This window comes from Chlamydotis macqueenii, chromosome W, assembly GCF_036417535.1.
Source record: "Chlamydotis macqueenii isolate bChlMac1 chromosome W, bChlMac1.mat, whole genome shotgun sequence".
Lineage (NCBI taxonomy): Eukaryota > Metazoa > Chordata > Aves > Otidiformes > Otididae > Chlamydotis > Chlamydotis macqueenii.
Window position 1 is genome coordinate 42,659,495 of NC_141592.1, and position 20,242 is coordinate 42,679,736.

The 20,242-nt window shown below is 48.1% G+C and overlaps 1 protein-coding gene across 1 annotated transcript in view; it reads right to left on the minus strand.

The window, feature by feature from the left end:
• The window catches only part of LOC147596704 (small conductance calcium-activated potassium channel protein 3-like), a 142,442-nt gene extending 133,045 nt beyond the window's left edge, over window positions 1-9,397 (minus strand). The window contains 3 exon segments of the mRNA XM_086769615.1: window positions 7,710-7,804; window positions 8,397-8,629; window positions 8,632-9,397. Of these exon segments, the coding sequence (XP_086625741.1) occupies window positions 7,710-7,804; window positions 8,397-8,629; window positions 8,632-9,397 (1,094 nt within the window).
• Window positions 9,398-20,242: the final 10,845 nt, after the last annotated feature.

Here is a 20,242-nt window from a genome sequence, read left to right on the forward strand (position 1 = left end):
ATCCAGGCCAACCCTTTGCAGTGGCATCTAACTGCTTAGAGAGGTAGGCAACCGCCCGTCGATATGGACCCAGATCTTGTGCCAATATTCCTAGGGCAATGACCTGCTTCTCATGAGAGAAAAGAAGAAACGGCTTACTCACATCTGGGAGTCCTACGGCCGGGGCCGACATCAAAGCCTTTTTCAGTAGCTCAAAGGCTCGTTCAGTCTCCTTGTTCCTCTCAAGGTGCTTCTGCTCAGTGGCTGTCAGCGCATACAGTGGCTTAACAAGCAGTCCATAATTATAAATCCACAATCAGCACCACCTCATCATTCCCAGAAAAGTCCGCATCTCCTTTACTGTCTGGGGTTTCTAAGTTTGGCATATCGCCTCTTTGCGGGACTGTCCCAAAGTTCTCTGCCCCGCACTAATTTCATAGCCCAAATAATTCACTTTACGTTGCATTACCTGGGCCTTCTTCTTGGACACCCGGTATCCCTGGAGTCCCAAGAAATTCAACAGACTCACCGTCCATGCCATACAGTCTTCCTCTGTTTTGGTGGCGATCAGGATATCATCCACATACTGCAACAATTTTCCTTCCTCAGACGAGGTTTCCCAGGATTCTAAGTCTTTCGCAAGCTGACTGCCAAAAAATGGTAGGACTATTCTTAAATCCTTGCAGCAACACCGTCCAAGTGAGCTGGGTCTTCCGACCACTTTTAGGATTTTCCCATTCGAACGCAAACAATTTTTGACTGGCCTCATGGAGAGGGAGGCAAAAGAAAGCATCCTTCAAATCTAAAACAGTAAACCAAATTAGTTCAGGTGTCAACACAGTCAGCAGGGTATATGGGTTCGCCGCTACTGGGCAGAGGTCACTTTTCGCTCTTCCAGGTACATCGGTAGCCCATACCCCCGGGTACACTTGGTTTAGGATTTCCTCATTAATTCTTCCTTCTGAGGGGAGACTGGTTAAGGTTAGACTCAATATCTGAACATATTGCTGATCTTTTGCCTCCAGAGTATTTTCTCCTTTTTCAAATATAATCTTTGCTCCCAATTGTTCAAACAAATCTCTTCCCAAAAGTGCTTTCGGTGAGTTGAGCATATATAAAAATTTGTGGATGCCCCATTGTTTTCCCAATTGGTATTCTAGAGGCTTACAAAAATATGCCTTTTCACTTTGGCCAGTCGCTCCTTTTACCATGACACAAGCATTTCCCAGGGGCATCAAGGCTTGATTCAAAACCGAGTATGTTGCCCCTGTATCTACTAACAATTCTACTTCTTTAATAGTTACATCATCGTCTGGAAAATCGGCGCGGCGCCGTGGGGCAGTTATGCATCCAGGTGCGGCAGGCAGGGTATGGGGGGGGTGCCCTCGGAGCGGGCAGACCCTCCTCCGCCTCCCGGTGCTTTTTGCGGCGCTGCTGGGCCAGGAGGCTCCAGGCTCTTTCCCTGCCTCCTCCTCCAGTGGCTCCCGCTGTATTTACAGAATCATTACGGATGGGTACACAAAAGGAAGCGCCTGTATCAACCAGAAATTTCACTCCCTTTTCCTGGCCCCCCAGCTTAATTTTAACCAGTGGATCTGCCCGGGTAGATGCCCCAGGTTCCCGTCAGTCTAATGTCTCCATTTCTGTCGGGGTATTTCTGCGCTTGGGGCACTCATTTTTCCAATGCCCTTGCTCCCAACAACATGCACATTGGTTCCTTCCCAGCATCCTTCCGCCTTGTCCCCCTCGAACACCAAATCTGCCTCTATTGCTGGAATACGTTCCCCTTACACGTCCGTGCTGGGCCCGGCCCTGTTCAACATCTTTGTCGGCGATATGGACAGTGGGATAGAGTGCACCCTCAGCAAGTTCTCCAACGACACCAAGTTGTGTGGTGCCGTCGACATGCTGGAAGGGAGGGATGCCATCCAGAGGGAGCTTGACAGGCTGGAGAGGTGGGCCCGTGCCAACCTCATGAAGTTCAACCAGGCCAAGTGCAAGGTCCTGCACCTGGGTTTGGCAATCCCAGGCACAAATACAGGCTGGGCGGGGAATGGATCAAGAGCAGCCCTGAGGAGAAGGACTTGGGAGTGCTGGTGGATGAGAAGCTTAACATGAGCAGGCAATGCGCCCTTGCGGCCCAGAAGGCCAACCGCATCCTGGGCTGCATCAAGAGAAGCGTGGCCAGCAGGTCGAGGGAGGTGATTCTCCCCCTCTACTCTGCCCTGGTGAGACCCCACCTGGAGTACTGTGTCCAGTTCTGGAGCCCCCAACACAAGAAGGACATGGACCAGTTGGAGAAGGTCCAGAGGAGGGCCACGAAGATGAGGAGAGGGCTGGAGCACCTCTCTTATGAGGACAGGCTGAGAGAGTTGGGGCTGTTCAGCCTGCAGAAGAGGAGGCTCCGGGGAGACCTGATAGCGGTCTTCCAGTACCTCAAGGGGGCCTACAAGAATGATGGGGAAAGGCTGTTTAGTAGGGCCTGTTGCGATAGGACGAGAGGTAATGGTTTTAAAATAGAGGGGGGTAGATTTAGATTAGAAATTAGGAAAAAATTTTTTACGATGCGAGTTATAGAACACTGGAACAGGTTGCCCAGAAAGGTGGTGGAGGCCCCATCTCTGGAAACGTTCAAGGCCAGGCTGGATGAGGCTCTGAGCAACCTGAACTAGTTGGGGATGTCCCTGCTCCTTGCAGGGGGGTTGGACTAGCAGACCTTTGAAGGTCCCTTCCAACCCTAACCATTCTATGATTCTATGATTCACATTACTCCCTGGAGGACCCCCAACTTCTTTCCAATGGTGTAGGATACACCCTAAAGGACTTTCTTTAATATACCTCCACTCTGACCTCCTCCCATATTTATTGATTTTTATTTGGTCCTCTTTTCCACCGTACACAAACACAGCCCTTTCTTTCCTATTCCAGTCTCTGTCTGACTTTTGCACCTAGGACACTCAAAATTCCAGCCAAACTCTACCCACAACTTTTTCACTACAACACTTACACTCTAGAACAAATATAGGTTTACAAGAGTTATCGTGGTGTAAAGGACACCATTCAGGACCGTCGGGGTCCCACCACAAGGGAACAAAGGAATCTACAATGACAAAACACAATAAACTACTACCGCGGTTATAAACACACACACACACACACTTTGGATCCAATTCAATCTTCGCACACAAACAATACAATCCACACAGAAAATCATCTCTTACACTTCTATATAATCTCTCTTCGTGCCGACGTACAAGGGTACTCACAGTGTTCACACTCTCATGGACGTCCACACGCTCATAGTGGTCACACAATCATACAAGAAACTTTGGAAAGAGGACAGTCCCCTTGCTTTCTAGCCCACCTCAGAAGAATCTGGGCGGCTAGGGGCGGCTGGACAGACCTCACGCCACACACACAGTCACAGCTTTGCTCGGATTCCCGGGACTCACTCACGCTTTCACAACACAGGCATTTACAACATAGAAGGTCCCGCACACAACATAGAATTTTTACCACGCAACATAGAAGATCACACACACACAAAAATCCTTCACACAAACAATACAATTCACACAGACACTATGGTTCAACAAGTCCAAATCAGTAGCCAACACCAAATGCTTTATTACAATATCCAAGAATCAATACCGAAAGAGATTTAACATAGCCACGGGAGGTAAGGTGAACGTTTAAAACACTGCCATGTATATAACAAATGATCATACTGACCCCTTTCACTACAACAGCCTCAATTCCCAATTCAAGCTAAAAATTTCCAGACATTCAAATCATACAATTATTGCCCCAGCTGACAACCTTCCAGCAGCTGCAAGTATCTTTCAAAATTGCAAGAGGCCTGCTTACCCTTCTCCTGCTTCTCACATACTGGTCATCAGCAGGTCCGTCCTGGCTCCCGACACTGGGATGCAGCGGTTACCTCGGACTCACTCGATCTACTCCCAAGATCGCTAGCGGCCGCTCTATCGGTCAGCGAGTCTCGCTTTGGCACCCCAAACCAAGCTGCGTACCCACCCAACGGGGACTATGCTGCACACCAGACGTCTCTGCGTGATTTACCAGCTGCCCCAGCCACGCGTAGCTGCCCCGGCCACGCGTACAACTTATAAGCCCCCTCCGTTAAACATACCGTTTGGTCCATGGCTTCAGGAGGTCGTTGTCTGCTCCTGCGGTGAGCGGCTGGCAGTGGAGGCTCCTCCGAGGAAAGTGCTCAGGGCACGCCTAGGAGAGTCCGCTCCGCAGTCGATCCCACAGCCAAGCAGAGAGCCTCCTGGCTGGCTCGCCAAACTGACGTGCGGAAATCAGACTCCACAATCTGTAAGATTGTAAAGTAGGTATGTTTATTCAGCACTGGGCAGCACGGGGGATCGCTCCTCCAAATGTGCGCAACGTGTTAAGCAACAGGTACAGTATTTATGCATCATCCCGCGGACTTGGTTATATATTAATTAGGTTTCTGAGAAATCATTATCATGAGTTTCCTCCCAGGACAGGTTATTCCCCGGTCTCTGCGTCCATCTCGTGTCTGTGCTCAGGAGTCACAGTCTCTCTGGTGGTCGTTCTCTCCTCCTTATCACTATGTCCAGCTGCATGGATTCAGACCTTTGTCCTGCTTTGTTCTTGCTGCCAGGGTGGTTTCTTGATGACTTATCTTTGCTGGTTCCCAATTTCCTTGGTTATTCCACCCCATCAGTTGGTTCTAAACTTCTTAAGTCCCCTTATCTTGGTCTCAGCCAGTGTGTCTGTACCCCCTCAGGGCATTCCCATCTAACTTATCTTAGCTCTTGCCAGAGCATCCTGAAAGTATCTCGGTATGTTAAGTTTATGACTCTACTGTTCTTTCTCTCAAGGTTAGTAAATCATTGATCACTATTTATCAGCTTCATTCCTTAGTATTAATCCCCACATAATATTTTTGCGAAGAATCCCTATAAGTCTTCTTAAATCTCCCTTCCAAATCCCTTAAAATAGGATGTTCAGCTGGTCTGGGACAAGTAAAGTCACAGTTTGGTTTAACTGACGAGCTGACTGTTTTCAAAACAGAACACATAGGCAAGGTCATTTAAATGGACAGACTACAGTCATCTGCTATACTGTCAGGCACTACCATGAAGTTGCTTGCAGCATGGCTATTCAGACTTCCTACCAAGGGCACAGACTACAGGGGAAAAAGAAAAAAAAAAAAAAGAAAAGAAAAAAAAAAAAGCAGCAGCTGATTTTGGTTAGCAGGCATTTTATGTCACCAAGTGCTCCTAAATATTAAATCTGCAAGCACTACTAAATGCTAAACTTTCATCTTATTTCCCAACATATTTTAGTTCATGTTTTGCAGGAAAATCTACTTTTCTTTCAGGTAGGTTTGTGTCTATCAGACTAGGAAACATACCATACTGCAAGCAAAATACATTGCCATTCTGTTCTGTACAACAAAATTTATTGTCTTGATGAATTCCTGCAAATTTACACTATACTTACTGATAAAGTCTAAGTACCTTTTAGAGAAGAATAAGAAAGGAATGATCAAATTTGAACAAGATCAGCAAACAGCTGGTACTCCAGGACACAATCAACCATCTATGGGCATGATTCTACAGACCTGATTCAAGAAATATTCCACTGAACATAGCAGGATATTTGCCTGAATTAAAGGCAAGTATCCCATCAGAAAACAGTCAGTTTCAAAGATTATTTAAAAATCGTTACATTTTGGGGCTTATGCAGTATTTTCTTTCACTTGGAGTAGATTCTGTACATTTCTAAGATAAAGTATTTTAAAGACACTTATTGTTTTCAGAGTTAAGGTGTAACATAAATTTAGCACCATAGATGGATGTAAATATTTCCCTGTGTGTTTTTCATCTTATTTTTTTAAAAAGTCAAGTGTGCATATATAAACATACTGTGCCTAAATTAAAAATCTATCAGATATCTAACAGCTAAGGGTGGTGCAATGGCCTTTCCTTCCAATAGTGTCCTTGAAAACAAAACTTACCTTTCATTTTCAAGATGAATGACAGAGCCCCTTGGAGCTGCAGCTTACTCCAGGCTCTGACATAAGTACTGCAGTCTACAGTGTCTCTCAGAAAAAATCATAGAGTATTACTGTTTTACAAACAGGTATGCTTGAATTCTATACTGTCAGGCAGTGTTGAAAACTACATTAACCTTGATTAAGTCACAAGATTGCACAACTCCTTCCATGTAGTCTCATACATGAAGGAGTTCTTTAAAATGATCAATTAAAAAACAAAACAAACCAAACCAAACCAGAAATACAACTGAAGTTTTTACCTACTGTAAGCTTATGCATACAGAAACCTATGACTATTTGGTTATCTCGTGCATTGTTTTCTATTTAAAGTTTCTTGAAAATACATAGAATAATTCAAATACTTAAAGAGCTTGGTTTTTTCAGCTTTGGTCTTAGTGCCTCAAGCATCACTTATAGCAAGGTACACTGGAGAACAAGGCTCCCACATTGCAGCAGCTACATTTATTTATTTTTACACAAATAAAGAAACCTCTTCATCATTATTCCAATAGTTTATAGTGATATCCTGTCACCAGACACTTGTTTATTGAGTACAATAATGTTAAACAGCTGCCCATCTTTGATATTAATGCAATGAAACTGGGTTCTGAGCCAGAAATAGTGGGTTTTTTCATATGTAAGGACTGCAGGACAGGATTCCATTTGTCAAAGAGTCTTCAGTAACGCAATACTTCTCTAATGGTAGTCTAAGTAGGAGACTATGGTGCCCTTTCATATTAGAACTACAGCATAAAAGAAGGGTACTATACAATTCTTAATTTCTCATTTTTGTTAATTGGTACTGCTGAAAAAGATGTCTTTGCCCTTGAAAACTGTCATTTCTGCCTGTAGCCCAAGGTATCTCTAATTAGACATAGCAAAACCATCAATGTATCTACAAATAAGGTATTTTTCACTTCAAAACTTTGAAAACTCTCTCTTATATGTTTCAATTTAACTGAAATGTCAAATTGCAATTTCTTGATTAAAAAAAAAAAAAAAGACAACTGAAATTAGAACTAAGTACCTGGGACAGGACATGTGACGGTATTTTTAGACTTACTCTATAGCTTTGATCATTAAATTCCCCCTACCTTTAGCCCTACCTGTCTTGACAGCTTTCCTCTGTCACATTTCCTAGTGGCTGTAATGTCTATGGCATTAAATAAAACAAATCCAACATAAAGTTTCTCTCTCTTTTTAAATATTCTTTTAGTGTATGCTAGTATCTGAAACAGCACAGTGAAGATTACATACCTAGAAGTTACTGATGTCTCTTTCCTAATAATTAGCCCTGCTATCCAGAGAAAATGCACAGCATGACATTTAGTCACTGGGAAACAAAAGACTGTTGCCCTATATCTGCTACAGAAGACAGCAGGTATGTCATAGAGAAAGTGTGCTATAACCTCAGAACTAAGTGATCTTACTAGCATAATCACAGGTAACAGTCCCTAACAGGCAATGCTTCCTAGCACAGATGTGTCCATGTAGCCTATCTTATTTCTCTCCAGGGATGAAATACATTCACTGAACTTCAGGAAGCACTAAGTGATTATTTTTGTTTTCTGAATCAGCGGGAAGTGCAAAGTGCTTACCATAATAAAGCCTTTAGAAAAACTGCCTCTGCAACCACAGATATGTAAACACTCAGCAATTCATAAAGTGAAACATTACCTGAATTTCCCTTGCATGGTATACAATAATGAGCCCAAGCAGGATAATCGTGGAGAGGCTAATAAGGCATTTTAGAGCGAGGGAATACAGAGACTCCTGCAAACAGAAAGACACCACTGTCCATCAGAGACCCACACGCACGGGGACCGTTCCCACCCCGTCGAGTTCCCCAGCCCCACTGCGAGCAGCGGAGCCCGGACTGGAAGGGGAGGGAGGATCGCCTCGCCTTACGGTGTCGGGGCCGGGGAGTGCCTCACGGCGGGGCCGGGGGAGTGGGACACCTCGCCTCACGGTTGCGAGGGCGGCATCTCGTCTCAGGGCGGAGGACCAGCGGGCCCCACACGGCGGTGCCGGGGGTCAGGGCACCTCTCCTCAGGGCAAGGGCCGCCTCACGGCAGGGCCAGGCGAGGGCCGAACAGTCCCGCTGCGCTGGGCTCTAAGAGAAACGAAGTGACGCCGGGGCCGGGCGGCAGCCGCCTTTCCGCAAGGACGGCGGCGTGGGGCGGCTAGACCGCACGGATTTAAACGGCTGATAGGAGAGTGCAGCTGGCTGCGGAGCCGTCTTCCCGCGGGCTGGGGCGGACACGAAGCCCGCAGCAGGGGCACGGGTCGGGGCGGGGGGCGTGGGTCGAGCTGCGCCGACGGCGCCAAGAGCGAGAGGAAGGCGGTCCGACGGCGTGGCAGGTACCTTCGTGTAGGCGCCCCAGGACAGCTCTGTCTCGATCACCATGACTACGATGCCGAACATGCCGAAGATGAGCGCGTAGTCGCTGAGGCGCTTGCGCTTCTCGAAGAGCGCCCGGCGGTGCCCCAGCTTGTAGCCGATGTTCTGGTTCTTCTTCTTGATAGACTTGCCCCCGCCGTTGTTCGTGCCGCCGGAGCCGTAGAGCGCCAGGTTGTTGGAGTTGTTGTGCTCGGGCACACGATCTCCGTGGCAGCGGCTATGGGGCTGGCGAGCGGCGGCTGGAGTGGCTGAGACTCGGAGTCAAGCTCGTCCAGGTTCCTGCGGGATGAGCTCAGGTTGCTGAGCGGCCACATGATGCCGCCGTTGTACCTGCAGCTGCTCATGGCTATTTCGGCGAAGGAATTGCTCTCCCGACGCTGCTGGTAGTGGTGATGGTGAGCGCTGCCGCTGCTGACACTGCTACTGGGACTGGCTGCCTGCTGCAGGCTATGGCACTGGGGGTACTGGTGGGGCTGCCTGGACGAGCCGGCATGGCTGGAGGGGGTGAGCTCGCTGACGTTCAACTGGCTGCCCTGCCGAGAGGAGGCGGAGATGGAGAGCGGCGAGGAGTGAGTCCTGAAGGCGCCCGAGAGGGGCGAAGAAGCGCGAAGCAGCGAGGGCAGGTTATCCTCCGCGGCTGCCGCAGCGGCCCCATAGTAGGTGCAGTTGTTGCACTGGAGGCATGGGCTCTGCTGCTGCTGTGGCTGCTGGAGAAAACTCTGCTTGTCCTGGTTGTGCTGCTGCTGCTGCTGCTGCTCGGAGCAGAAGCCCAGCTGGAACTGCAATGGTGTTTCCATGTCAGAGGCGTTAAAGCCGCAGGAGGACCAGGTGGTGGTGGTGCACCCTGCGCAATGCATTATGGTCGGCAGAGGAGAGTCCTGCTGCCGCCATGGAGGGCCCATCCCGGCTTCCGTAGAATCCAGCCGTTGTGTCCGATTGGTCGGGTGGACCAAAACAAGGAGCATCTCCGTCGGGGGAGATTAGCTGCGGCGTGAGACGACAGAGAGACCCCCCCATCCGCCTTGTCCCTTCCCGCGCGGGGATCCCGTCTCCCACCACTCCCGCAGGTAAGGGTTACCCTCTCCCCCCCGCTCCGCCGCCGGGGTGCCCCACGCCACAGAAACCCAGGGGGTCTCGAGGTATGCGGGGAGAGCGCTCGCTGAGCTCGCTTCCGGGATCGCCCCTCTGCGAGGAAAGGGCCGCCGCGGCGGGGCTTCCCGGCCCCGACGCTGCCGCACATATCTGCACCGTCTCCAGAACATGGGCACTGCGCTGCGCTCCGGTGCTGTCCAGCGACGCCCCGCCGCTTCCCGGAGACGTGCAAAACAGCAGCGCCCTCGCCGCGGCCCCGGGGAGGAGGAGGCTCTCGGGGCCTGGCGCGGCCGACGCCCAGCACAAAGAGGAACTGGGCCGGGCTGCGGCTTCAGGCCGTGCCCACAGGCCATCAGAGGGGTCACAGGAGATCTCCCCTCCCCTGAAACTCGGGAGAGCCCAGGGCCCGGGACGGGGCCCAGAGCCCAGGGCCCACTGCCTTCCAGGGCCCACAGGGCCTGAGGTGGCAGCAAGAGCTAACCACTCAGGGACCATTCACCCATGCTCTCCTTTCACTTGGTGATTTCAGCAGTTTTCCGACTTCTGACCGAATTTGTGGTGGAACTAACATTCTGTCCTTTGCTAGACATATTAGTCCTTGACAAATACCCGTTTCTTGACACATACCACTCCTTGATAAGCTTAAGTGAGTTTCAAGGCAAACAGGATTGTTAGGCGTTGTCTAGTAGACAGTTAGTCTCCTAAATCAAGCAATATGCAGACAGTTAATTCCCTGTATCAATTCCCCCCTTTTCTTTCCCCTAAGCAAATTCTTTTGCTGTTAAAAGTGGCTTATTATATTTCCTGTCCTGGTTCTGGCTAGGATAGAGTTAATATTTACCTGAGCTGGGTGGAGAACTGAAGCTGGTAGCCCCTATGGCTGGGAGAGTTAACTAATTAGCTAACAGCTGGGGTTAATTTACCCAAATTAGCCAAAGGGCTATTCCATCCCATCTGACATCATGCTCAGTATATGAGTGAGGAGGGTGCTGAAGGGAGGCTCCCTGCTACTTGGAAGAAACTAGGTGTGGAGATCTGTTGTAAGGCATTATACTGTATTTGTATTCCATCACTGTTTTGTTTTCTTCTGTCATTACTGTTAAATTTACTTTTTGTTCAATCTTAACCCACATGTTTGGTTTTTTCCCTGGTTTTCTTTTGTTTACCAAATCTCCCCCTGTTCTCTTGGGGGGGGGGGGGGGTGAGAGAGAGACTGCGTAGTCTGGTCCCGATTGGGGCTGAACTACGACAGTTATTTTTGGCACCCAATGTGGGGCACGAAGGGTTGAGTTAATAACAGATCTGACTTTTTTTTTTTTGCTTGAAACAAATTTGTTTATACACGCTCATTGTACTGGTTGTCAGTTATTGGTCGTGATGTTGCAGTGGTTGGTTATGTTGTTGTATTGTCTACGCTCCTATATGTACTATGTGTTCCCAGTGGTGGTGTTTATCACCTCAGGGAAAATGATGAGAATTATCCTTCTGTTATACTATGCAGTATCAATCTATGACATGGTGACCTCAATGACCTTAGAGATAAATTGGTATTCCTGTGTGGACAGCTTCCCAAATTCTTTCACTTCCAGGGTAGTTAAACCACTTTTTGAGAACTTTGAAGATCTGGGGGATATTCAAGCCACTATGATGTTGTTGTTATGTATCTTGAATGTGTGCCAAGTCTTGTCTAGAGCTGCAAACCCACTTTTTGGGAATCTCCTCCCGAGATTTACCCTAAGGCAAGATACTAATACGTGGCATGGTATAAGGGAGAACAAACTGACCTGCAATGCAGGGACTCAAACCCCAGCAACAGGCATTGCAGCTGAATCAGAGGGTGAACCTGTGCTAGTTTCAGTTGCCCCTGTATACAAGAAGACTTGGAAGTGGAAGTCAGCTCGTTTAGTGAGGGATGAAGAAGCCCCTTCTAGGAGGGAGCAGGAGGAAGAAGAGGAAGGTTTATTTGCTTCATGCCAAGGAAGAACTCAGCAGGCGGGCCCTTCCTCTTCCTCAGAGGAAGAACTCCTAAAGGAGACAGTGAGCACCCGATTTCTATCCCTGAGCGAGCTGTGAGACATGCGAAAAGATTTTAGCCATCATCCTGGGGAGCACATTATCAGTTGGCTGCTGTGGTGCTGGGATGAGGGGGCCAGTAGCTTGGAATTAGAGGGCAGAGAAGCTAGGCAACTGGGATCCATTTCTAGAGAAGCAAGCATTGACAAAGCAGTTGGAAAAGGGACACAAGCCCTCAGCCTCTGGAGGCGACTCCTGTCAGGTGTGAAGGAGAGGTATCCTTTCAAGGAGGATGTAATGTGTCATCCAGGCAAGTGGGCTACCATGGAGAAGGGTATCCAGTACCTGAGGGAATTAGCTGTGCTGGAGATTATTTATGATGACCTGGATGATGATCAGTTACTTAAGGATCCAGATGAAGTCAGGTGCACGTGACAAATGTGGCGGAAGTTTGTTCGAAGTGCACCATCATCATATGCCAACTCATTGGCAGTTATGACCTGGAAAGATGGAGGGAAAGAAACAGTGGATGAACTGGCTGGCCGACTCCGGCAGTACGAGGAAAGCCTGTCTTCCTCCCTCCGGGCCTGTGTCTCGGCTGTGGAGAAACTATCCCAGGAGTTCCAGCAATTCAAAGCAGATACGTCCCATTCCCCACCGGTACGGGCCAATATTTCAGCTATTAGGAGTAAACGTTTCCCTGCTCAAGAGAGATGGTATATGCGGCGAGGTACCCTGTGGTTTACCTTGCGTGACCACGGAGAGGACATGAGGAAGTGGGATGGGAAACCTACCTCTGCCCTAGAGGCACGGGTACGTGAGTTGCGTGGAAAAAGCATTGCAAATAGAAGTTCTCCCAGGAAAATTGTTGCACCAGTCTCTAATAGGCAGAGTAGAAGGAATAGCTTTAGTTCTGACCCTCTTGAAGGGACCTCATGCATATTTAAAAGAAATGAACAATGAATACTGTGGCCAGGATTAGAGAGGCTCTGCCTCCAGCCGGGTGGAGGAGAGGGACAACAGAGTTTATTGGACTGTGTGGATCCGATGGCCTGGCACGTCAGACCCACAAGAGTACAAAGCTCTAGTGGATACTGGTGCACAATGTACCTTGATGCCATCAAGATATAATGGGGCAGAACCCATTTGTATTTCTGGAGTGACAGGAGGATCCCAACAGCTGTCTGTATTGGAGGCTGAAGTGAGCCTAACAGGGAATGAGTGGCAAAAGCACCCCATAGTGACTGGCCCAGATGCTCCATGCATTCTTGGTATAGATTACCTCAGAAGGGGATATTTCAAGGACCCAAAAGGGTACTGGTGGGCTTTTGGTGTAGGTGCTTTAGAGATGGAGGAAATTATAGTTGTCCACCTTGCCTGGTCTGTCAGAGGATCCTTCTGTTGTGGGGTTGCTGAAGGTTGAAGAGCAACAGGTGCTAATTGCTACCACAACTGTGCACCGGCAGCAGTATTGCACCAGCCGAGACTCCCTGGTCCTCATCCATAAGCTGATTCATCAGCTGGAGAGCCAGGGAGTCATCAGCAAGTCCCACTCACCTTTTAACAGTCCCATATGGCCAGTGAGAAAATTGAGTGGAGGTTAACAGTGGACTATCGTGGCCTGAATGAGGTAACACCACCACTGAGTGCTGCTGTGCTAGACATGTTAGAACTTCAGTATGAACTGGAATCCAAGGCAGCCAAGTGGTATGCCACCACTGATATTGCCAATGCGTTTTTTTCAATCCCGTTGGCACCAGAATGCAGGCCACAGTTTGCTTTCACTTGGAGGGGGGTCCAGTACACTTGGAATCGACTGCCCCAGGGGTGGAAACACAGCCCCACCATTTGCCATGGGCTGATCCAGGCTGCACTGGAAAAGGGTGGCGCTTGAGAGCACCTGCAGTACATTGATGATATCATTGTATGGGGCAACACAGCAGCAGAAGCTTTTGAAAAAGGTGAGACAGTAATTAAAATCCTCCTGAAAGCTGGGTTTGCCATAGAACGATGTAAGGTGAAAGGACCTGCAAGAGAGATACAGTTTTTGGGGATAAAATGGCAAAATGGGTGTCGTCAGATTCCAATAGATATAGTCAACAAAATAACAGCTATGGCTGCACCGACTGACAAAAAGGAAACACAAGCTTTCCTGGGCGTTGTGGGTTTCTGGAGGATGCATATTCCAAATTATAGTATGATTGTAAGCCCTCTGTATAAAGTCACCTGAAAGAAGAATGATTTTAAATGGGGCCCTGAAAAACAGCAGGCTTTTGAACAAATTAAACAAGAGATTGTTCACGCAGTGGCTCTTGGGCCAGTCCGGACAGGGCAAGAGGTAAGAAATGTGCTCTACGCTGCAGCTGGGGAGAATGGCCCTACCTGGAGTCTCTGGCAGAAAGCACCAGGGGAAACCTGTGGTCAACCCCTTGGGTTTTGGAGCCGGGGATATAGAGGTTCTGAGGCCCGCTATACTCCAACCGAAAAAGAAATCATGTCAGCACACGAAGGAGTTTGAGCTGCTTCAGAAGTGATTGGTACTGAAGCACAGCTCCTCCTGGCACCCTGACTGCCAGTGCTGGGCTGGATGTTCAAAGGAAGGGTCCCCTCTGCGCATCATGCAACGGATGCTACATGGAGCAAGTGGGTCGCACTGCTCACACAGCGGGCCCGAATAGGAAACCCCAATTGCCCAGGCATATTAGAAGTAATTACAGACTGGCCAGAAGGCAAAGATTTTGGAAAGCCACCAGAGGAAGAGGTAACGCGTGCTGAAGAGGCCCCACCATATAACAACCTCCCAGAAAATGAGAAGCAGTATGCCCTATTTACTGATGGGTCCTGTCGTATTATAGGAAAACATCGGAAGTGGAAAGCTGCTGTGTGGAGTCCTACACAACAAGGTGCAGAAGCTGCTGAAGGCCAAGGTGAATCGAGTCAGTTTGCGGAGGTGAAGGCCATCCAGCTGGCTTTAGACATTGCTGAACGGGAAAAATAGCCTGTGCTCTATCTCTACACTGACTCATGGATGGTGGCAAACGCTCTGTGGGGATGGTTAAAGCAATGGAAGCAGAGCAACTGGCAGCGTAGGGGCAAACCCATCTGGGCTGCCACTTTGTGGCAAGATATTGCTGCCCGGTTAGAGCATCTGGCTGTAAAAGTATGCCGCGTAGATGCTCACGTACCCAAGAGTCGGGCCACTGAAGAACATCAAAACAACCAGCAAGTGGATCAGGCTTCTAAAATTGAAGTGGCTCAGGTGGATCTGGACTGGCAGCATAAGGGTGAACTATTTTTAGCTCAATGGGCCCATGATACCTCAGGCCATGTGGGAAGAGATGCAACATAAAAATGGGCTCGTGATCGAGGGGTGGATTTAACCATGGACACTATTGCACAGGTTATCCTGGAATGTGAGACATGCGCTGCAATTAAGCAAGCCAAGTGGCTAAAGTGTCTGTGGTATGGAGGATGATGGCTGAAGTACAAATATGGAGAGGCCTGGCAAATTGATTACATTACATTCCCAGAAACTCGCCAAGGCAAGCGCCATGTGCTTACAATGGTGGAAGCAACCACTGAATGGCTAGAAACATATCCTGTACCCCATACCACTGCCCGAAACACCATCCTGGGCCTTGAGAAACAAGTCTTATGGTGACATGGCACTCCAGAAAGAATTGAATCAGACAATGGTACCCACTTCTGAAACAACCTCATAGATACCTGGGCCAAAGAGCATGGCATTGAGTGGGTATACCACATCCCCTATCATGCACCAGCCTCTGGAAAAATTGGAAGGTATAATGGGCTGCTGAAAACTACACTGAAAGCAATGGGTGGTGGAACCTTCAAAAACTGGGATAAACATTTAGCAAAAGCCACTTGGCTAGTCAACACTCGGGGGTCCACCAATCGAGCTGGCCCTGCCCAATCTGAACTTCTACGTACTGTAGAAGGGGATAAAGTCCCTGTGGTGCATGTAAGGAATGTACTGGGGAAGACAGTCTGGGTCATTTCTCCCTTGGACAAAGGCAAACCCATGCATGGGATTGCTTTTGCTCAAGGACCTGGGTGTACTTGGTGGGTAATGCAGGAGGATGGGAAAGTCCGATGTGTACCTCAAGGAGATCTAATTTTAGGTGAAAAGAGCCAATAGTTTGAAGTGCTTGCTGTCGGTTACTATACAGTACTGTATGTCATTATCTAGCTGTTATGTGTCCCTCCTTGCTTCTTCCTGCTCCACGCCCTGAGAGACTTATGTTGTGTCAAAAGTATTATAGTAAAATCATCTAGACCAACAAAGAATGAACTTTAATAAAATAGGAAAAATTGCAGCAGTGATGCAACCAGAACTGGCTCTTGCTACTAGCACCTACCAACAGATCTTCAGTCTGCAGACTATGAACTTGCTAAATCACTTGTACCAGATAGACTACCTGAGGAAACACTGCGTTGTCTGTTCTATGCTGAGACACTGTTATGACAGATGGAACCCAAAGTTATGGACTGGATAAACTCAACAGACCTTTTGAAGGGATGGGCCATGGACTAAGAGAGTTACATCTGTGTGTCTGCATACAAGTACATAAAAGGAAGAAAAAGTTGATGATTAATTGGAAAGTGTAGGATCTGGGCATGATGTAGATGGTATGGAATAAGGGGTGGATAATGTCCTGGTTCTGGCTAGGATAGAGTTAATATTTACCTGAGCTGGGTGGAGAACTGAAGCTGGTAGCCCCTATGGCTGGGAGAGTTAACTAATTAGCTAACAGCTGGGGTTAATTTACCCAAATTAGCCAAAGGGCTATTCCATCCTATCTGACATCATGCTCAGTATATGAGTGAGGAGGGTGCTGAAGGGAGGCTCCCTGCTACTTGGAAGAAACTAGGTGTGGAGATCTGTTGTAAGGCATTATACTGTATTTGTATTCCATCACTGTTTTGTTTTCTTCTGTCATTACTGTTAAATTTACTTTTTGTTCAATCTTAACCCACATGTTTGGTTTTTTCCCTGGTTTTCTTTTGTTTACCAAATCTCCCCCTGTTCTCTTGGGGGGGGGGGGGGGGTGTGAGAGAGAGACTGCGTAGTCTGGTCCCGATGGGGGCTGAACTATGACAATTACTAATTTTAAGGCCCAAGCAAGCTTCTTCAGTTTATACCAAAAGATAAGATTTACTACCGTTAACATTGGCATGACTATCAGTAATATCAATATCGGGTGGGTCAGTATGTTTAAGATCTTGGTAGCAGACAGGGTCTGCTACCAATGGGTCACGACCCATTGTCGTAGTTCAGCCCCGATCAGGACCAGACTACGCAGTATCTCTCTCACTCCCCCCACCCTCCGAGAGAATAGGAGGAGATGATATAAGAAAAATGGCTCAAGGTTTGAGATAAGGACAGGGAGAAATCCTTAAAGTTACTGTTATGGGCAAAACAGACTCGACTTGGGGAAAACTATTAATTTATTTCTAAAATTAGCAGGAGAATGAGACAGGGAACAAGATAACCTCCCCCCACCCCTCCCTCTTCCCAGGCTTAACATTATCTCTACCACCTTCCCCTCCCGAGTGGCACGGGGGGGGAAAAAGGGAATGGGGGTCGCGGTCAGTTCGTCACGCGTTGTTTTACACTGCTGTATCATCGTCAGGGGAAGAACTCCTTGCATTCCTCCTCTGCTCCAGCGTGGGGTCCCTCCCACAGGCCACAGTCCTTCATGAAACTGCTGCGGCGTGGGTCATCTCTTCCATGGGGTGCAGTCCCTCTAGAACAGCTGTCCCAGTGGGCCCTCCATGGGCCACAGCATCCTTCAGGCCTCCGCCTGCCCCGACATGGGGTCCTCCACGGGCTGCATGTGGATCTCTGCCCCTCCATGGACCTCCATGGGCTGCAGGGGGACAACCTGCTCCACCATGGTCTTCACCACAGGCTGCAGGGGAATCTTGGCCAGGAGCCGCATTACTCCTCCCCCTCCTTCTTCCCTGACCTTGGCGTCTGCAGCCGTTCCTCACAACAGGCTGGCAGATGCCTCTCAGGATCCTTTTTACATCTTATTCACATTTCATCTCCTCTCCACTTCTTGCAGCCGGGCCGGACCGAGTCGGACCCAGTCGGCTGTCTGGTGAGAGGCCAGAGGGTGAGGCCTGCAAGGCCCACGAGGCTCGCGCCTCCCCCTCTCTGCCCCTGCTCAGCTGCTTCACATCTCTCCTCCTCTTTTCCTGTTTTCCCCTACTTAAATACGTTATCACAGAGGTGTTATCAGGGCACATTCTGCTACCAATTGGCTCGGCCTTGGCCAGCAGCAGGTCCGCCCTAGGCCTGGCTGAGTCCACTGAACAAAGGGGAGCGACTTCTAGCAGTTTCCTACAGAAGCTACCACCTTAGGCCCCCCCTCACTAAACAAAACCACAACACCAGGTGAGGTCTTTTGGATTAGATTTCAACAGTTCATAGAGTGGCCTTACCAAGAGTCCATAGTTATATATCCATAGGCGACACCATCCTATCATTCCTAAGAATGTGCGGAGTTCTTTAGCTGTCTGTGGTCGAGGAGTCTGACAGATGGCCTCCTTTCTTGCTGTTCCTAGGGTCCTTTGGCCAGCAGTTATCTCGTATCCGAGGTAAGTCACCTGCCGACGAGCCACTTGTGCTTTCTGTGGAGACACTCGATAGCCATTAAGTCCAAGGAAATTTAGCAGACTGACTGTCCATATTATACATAGTTCTTTCATTTCAGTGGCTATCAATAGATCATCTACATATTGTAATATTATTCCATTTCCATGTGGTCGCTCCCACCATTCCAAGTTTTTAGCTAATTGATTTCCAAAAAGAGTGGGGCTATTCTTAAACCCCTGTGGTAACACAGTCCATGTTAATTGTGTCCTTCTTCCAGAATCAGGGTTTTCCCATTCAAATGCAAACAGCAACTGGCTTTCTGGGCTCAAGGGTAGGCAAAAGAAGGCATCTTTCAGGTCCAATATGGTAAACCAGGCCAATTCAAGTGCCAATTTAGTTAATAATGTGTATGAGTTTGCTAGGACAGGATACAGATCTTCAACAATTCTGTTAATAGCTCTGAGATCTTGTACTATTCTGTAACTACCATCTGACTTTTTGACTGGTAGAATGGGAGTGTTATACTCTTACTCACACTCTGTTAACAGCCCATGTTTGATAAACCGGCTGATTATTGGTCGGATTCCTTCCCTATCCTCTGTCCTGAGGGGGTATTGCCTGATTCTTACAGGCTGCGCCCCTGGTTTGAGTCTGACTACTATTGGGGAGGCATTTTTTGCTTTTCCTGGTATTTCTGAGGCCCATACCCCCGAATATACTTGGTTCTGGACTTCCTCAGGTACTCCTGCGCTAACAGGAGTATCTATATCTGAGGGCCAGACTCAAAAGTTCAATTAGCTGGTCATGTCCCACTCGGAGTTCCACTTTTCCTTTTTCAAATTTTATTTCCGCCTTTAGTTGTTCCAATAGGTCTCGCCCTGATAGGGGTTTTGGCGAGTTAGGCATATATAAGAATTTGTGTATTCCCAATTGTTTTCCCAATTTAAATTTAAGAGGTTTCAAAAAGTACGCCTTCTCACTTTGGCCAGTAGCTCCCCTTACCGTTACAAAGTCATCATCCATAGGTGTTAAAGCTTGGTTTAAAACTGAAAATGTTGCCCCGGTGTGATGGTTTAGCCCGAATTACCACACAGTTTCTCGCTCCCCCTCCCCCTCCGCAGCGGGATGGGGGAGAGAACTGGGAAGGAAGGGGGTTGATATGAAGACAATTTACTAAAATAACAAGGGAAAACTACAATAATAACAGAATATAAGGAGACTAAAATATACAAAATGAGCGATGTATGTTTTCTCACCTCCCAATGACCGATACAGCCCATCCCAAGCAGCGATCATGGAAACAAAACTGAGGGGCAAGCAAAGGAGCAAAAGCGAGTCAGCAAGGGAGAGGGAACGATGCCAGCAAACGAGGGAGAAAGATGGATGCCAGGAAGGCAGATACCTGCCTTGGCCAGCCCCCACTTATATGCTGAGCATGATGTTTATGGCATGGAACACTCTCTTTGGCCAATTTGGGTCAATTATTCTGTCCGTCTTTCTCCCAGCTTCCTGCATCTGCAAATTAGCGAGACTTGGAAAGCAGGACAGTGTCCTTGGTCTCATTCACAACAACTGGTATCATCAGGGTATCAACATCAACTGGTATCAACATTCTTCACACACGAAATCCAAAACACACCAGCTCCTGAGAGGAAAATTAACTCTATCCCTGCCAAAACCAGGACACCAGGTATCAACTAGAAATTCGATATTCTGTTGTTGTTTCCCTAGCTTCAATATAACCAGTGGATCTGCTAGGGTAGATTCCCCAGGTCCCCGTCAATCTTCTTTGACGTGGGCCTGTATCCTTCCTTTCCCTTTTCTCTTTGGGCATTCATAATGTAGTACAACAAAGGATCCCTTTGTTTACACCATGCATACTGGTCCTTTTCCAAAAGTCTCCTGGGTCCCACACGTCTAGATCCCTTACTCTCTTGTAATGCCACTACCAGTATCCATTTATCATTCCTCCGATCCTCCTCTTCTCTATTGCTAAACACTCTCCAAGCTTCATCTAACAGAGTCTCCAAATTTCTGCTCTCTGTCAGTCTTAATTTCTGCAACTTCCTTTGAATATCACTTG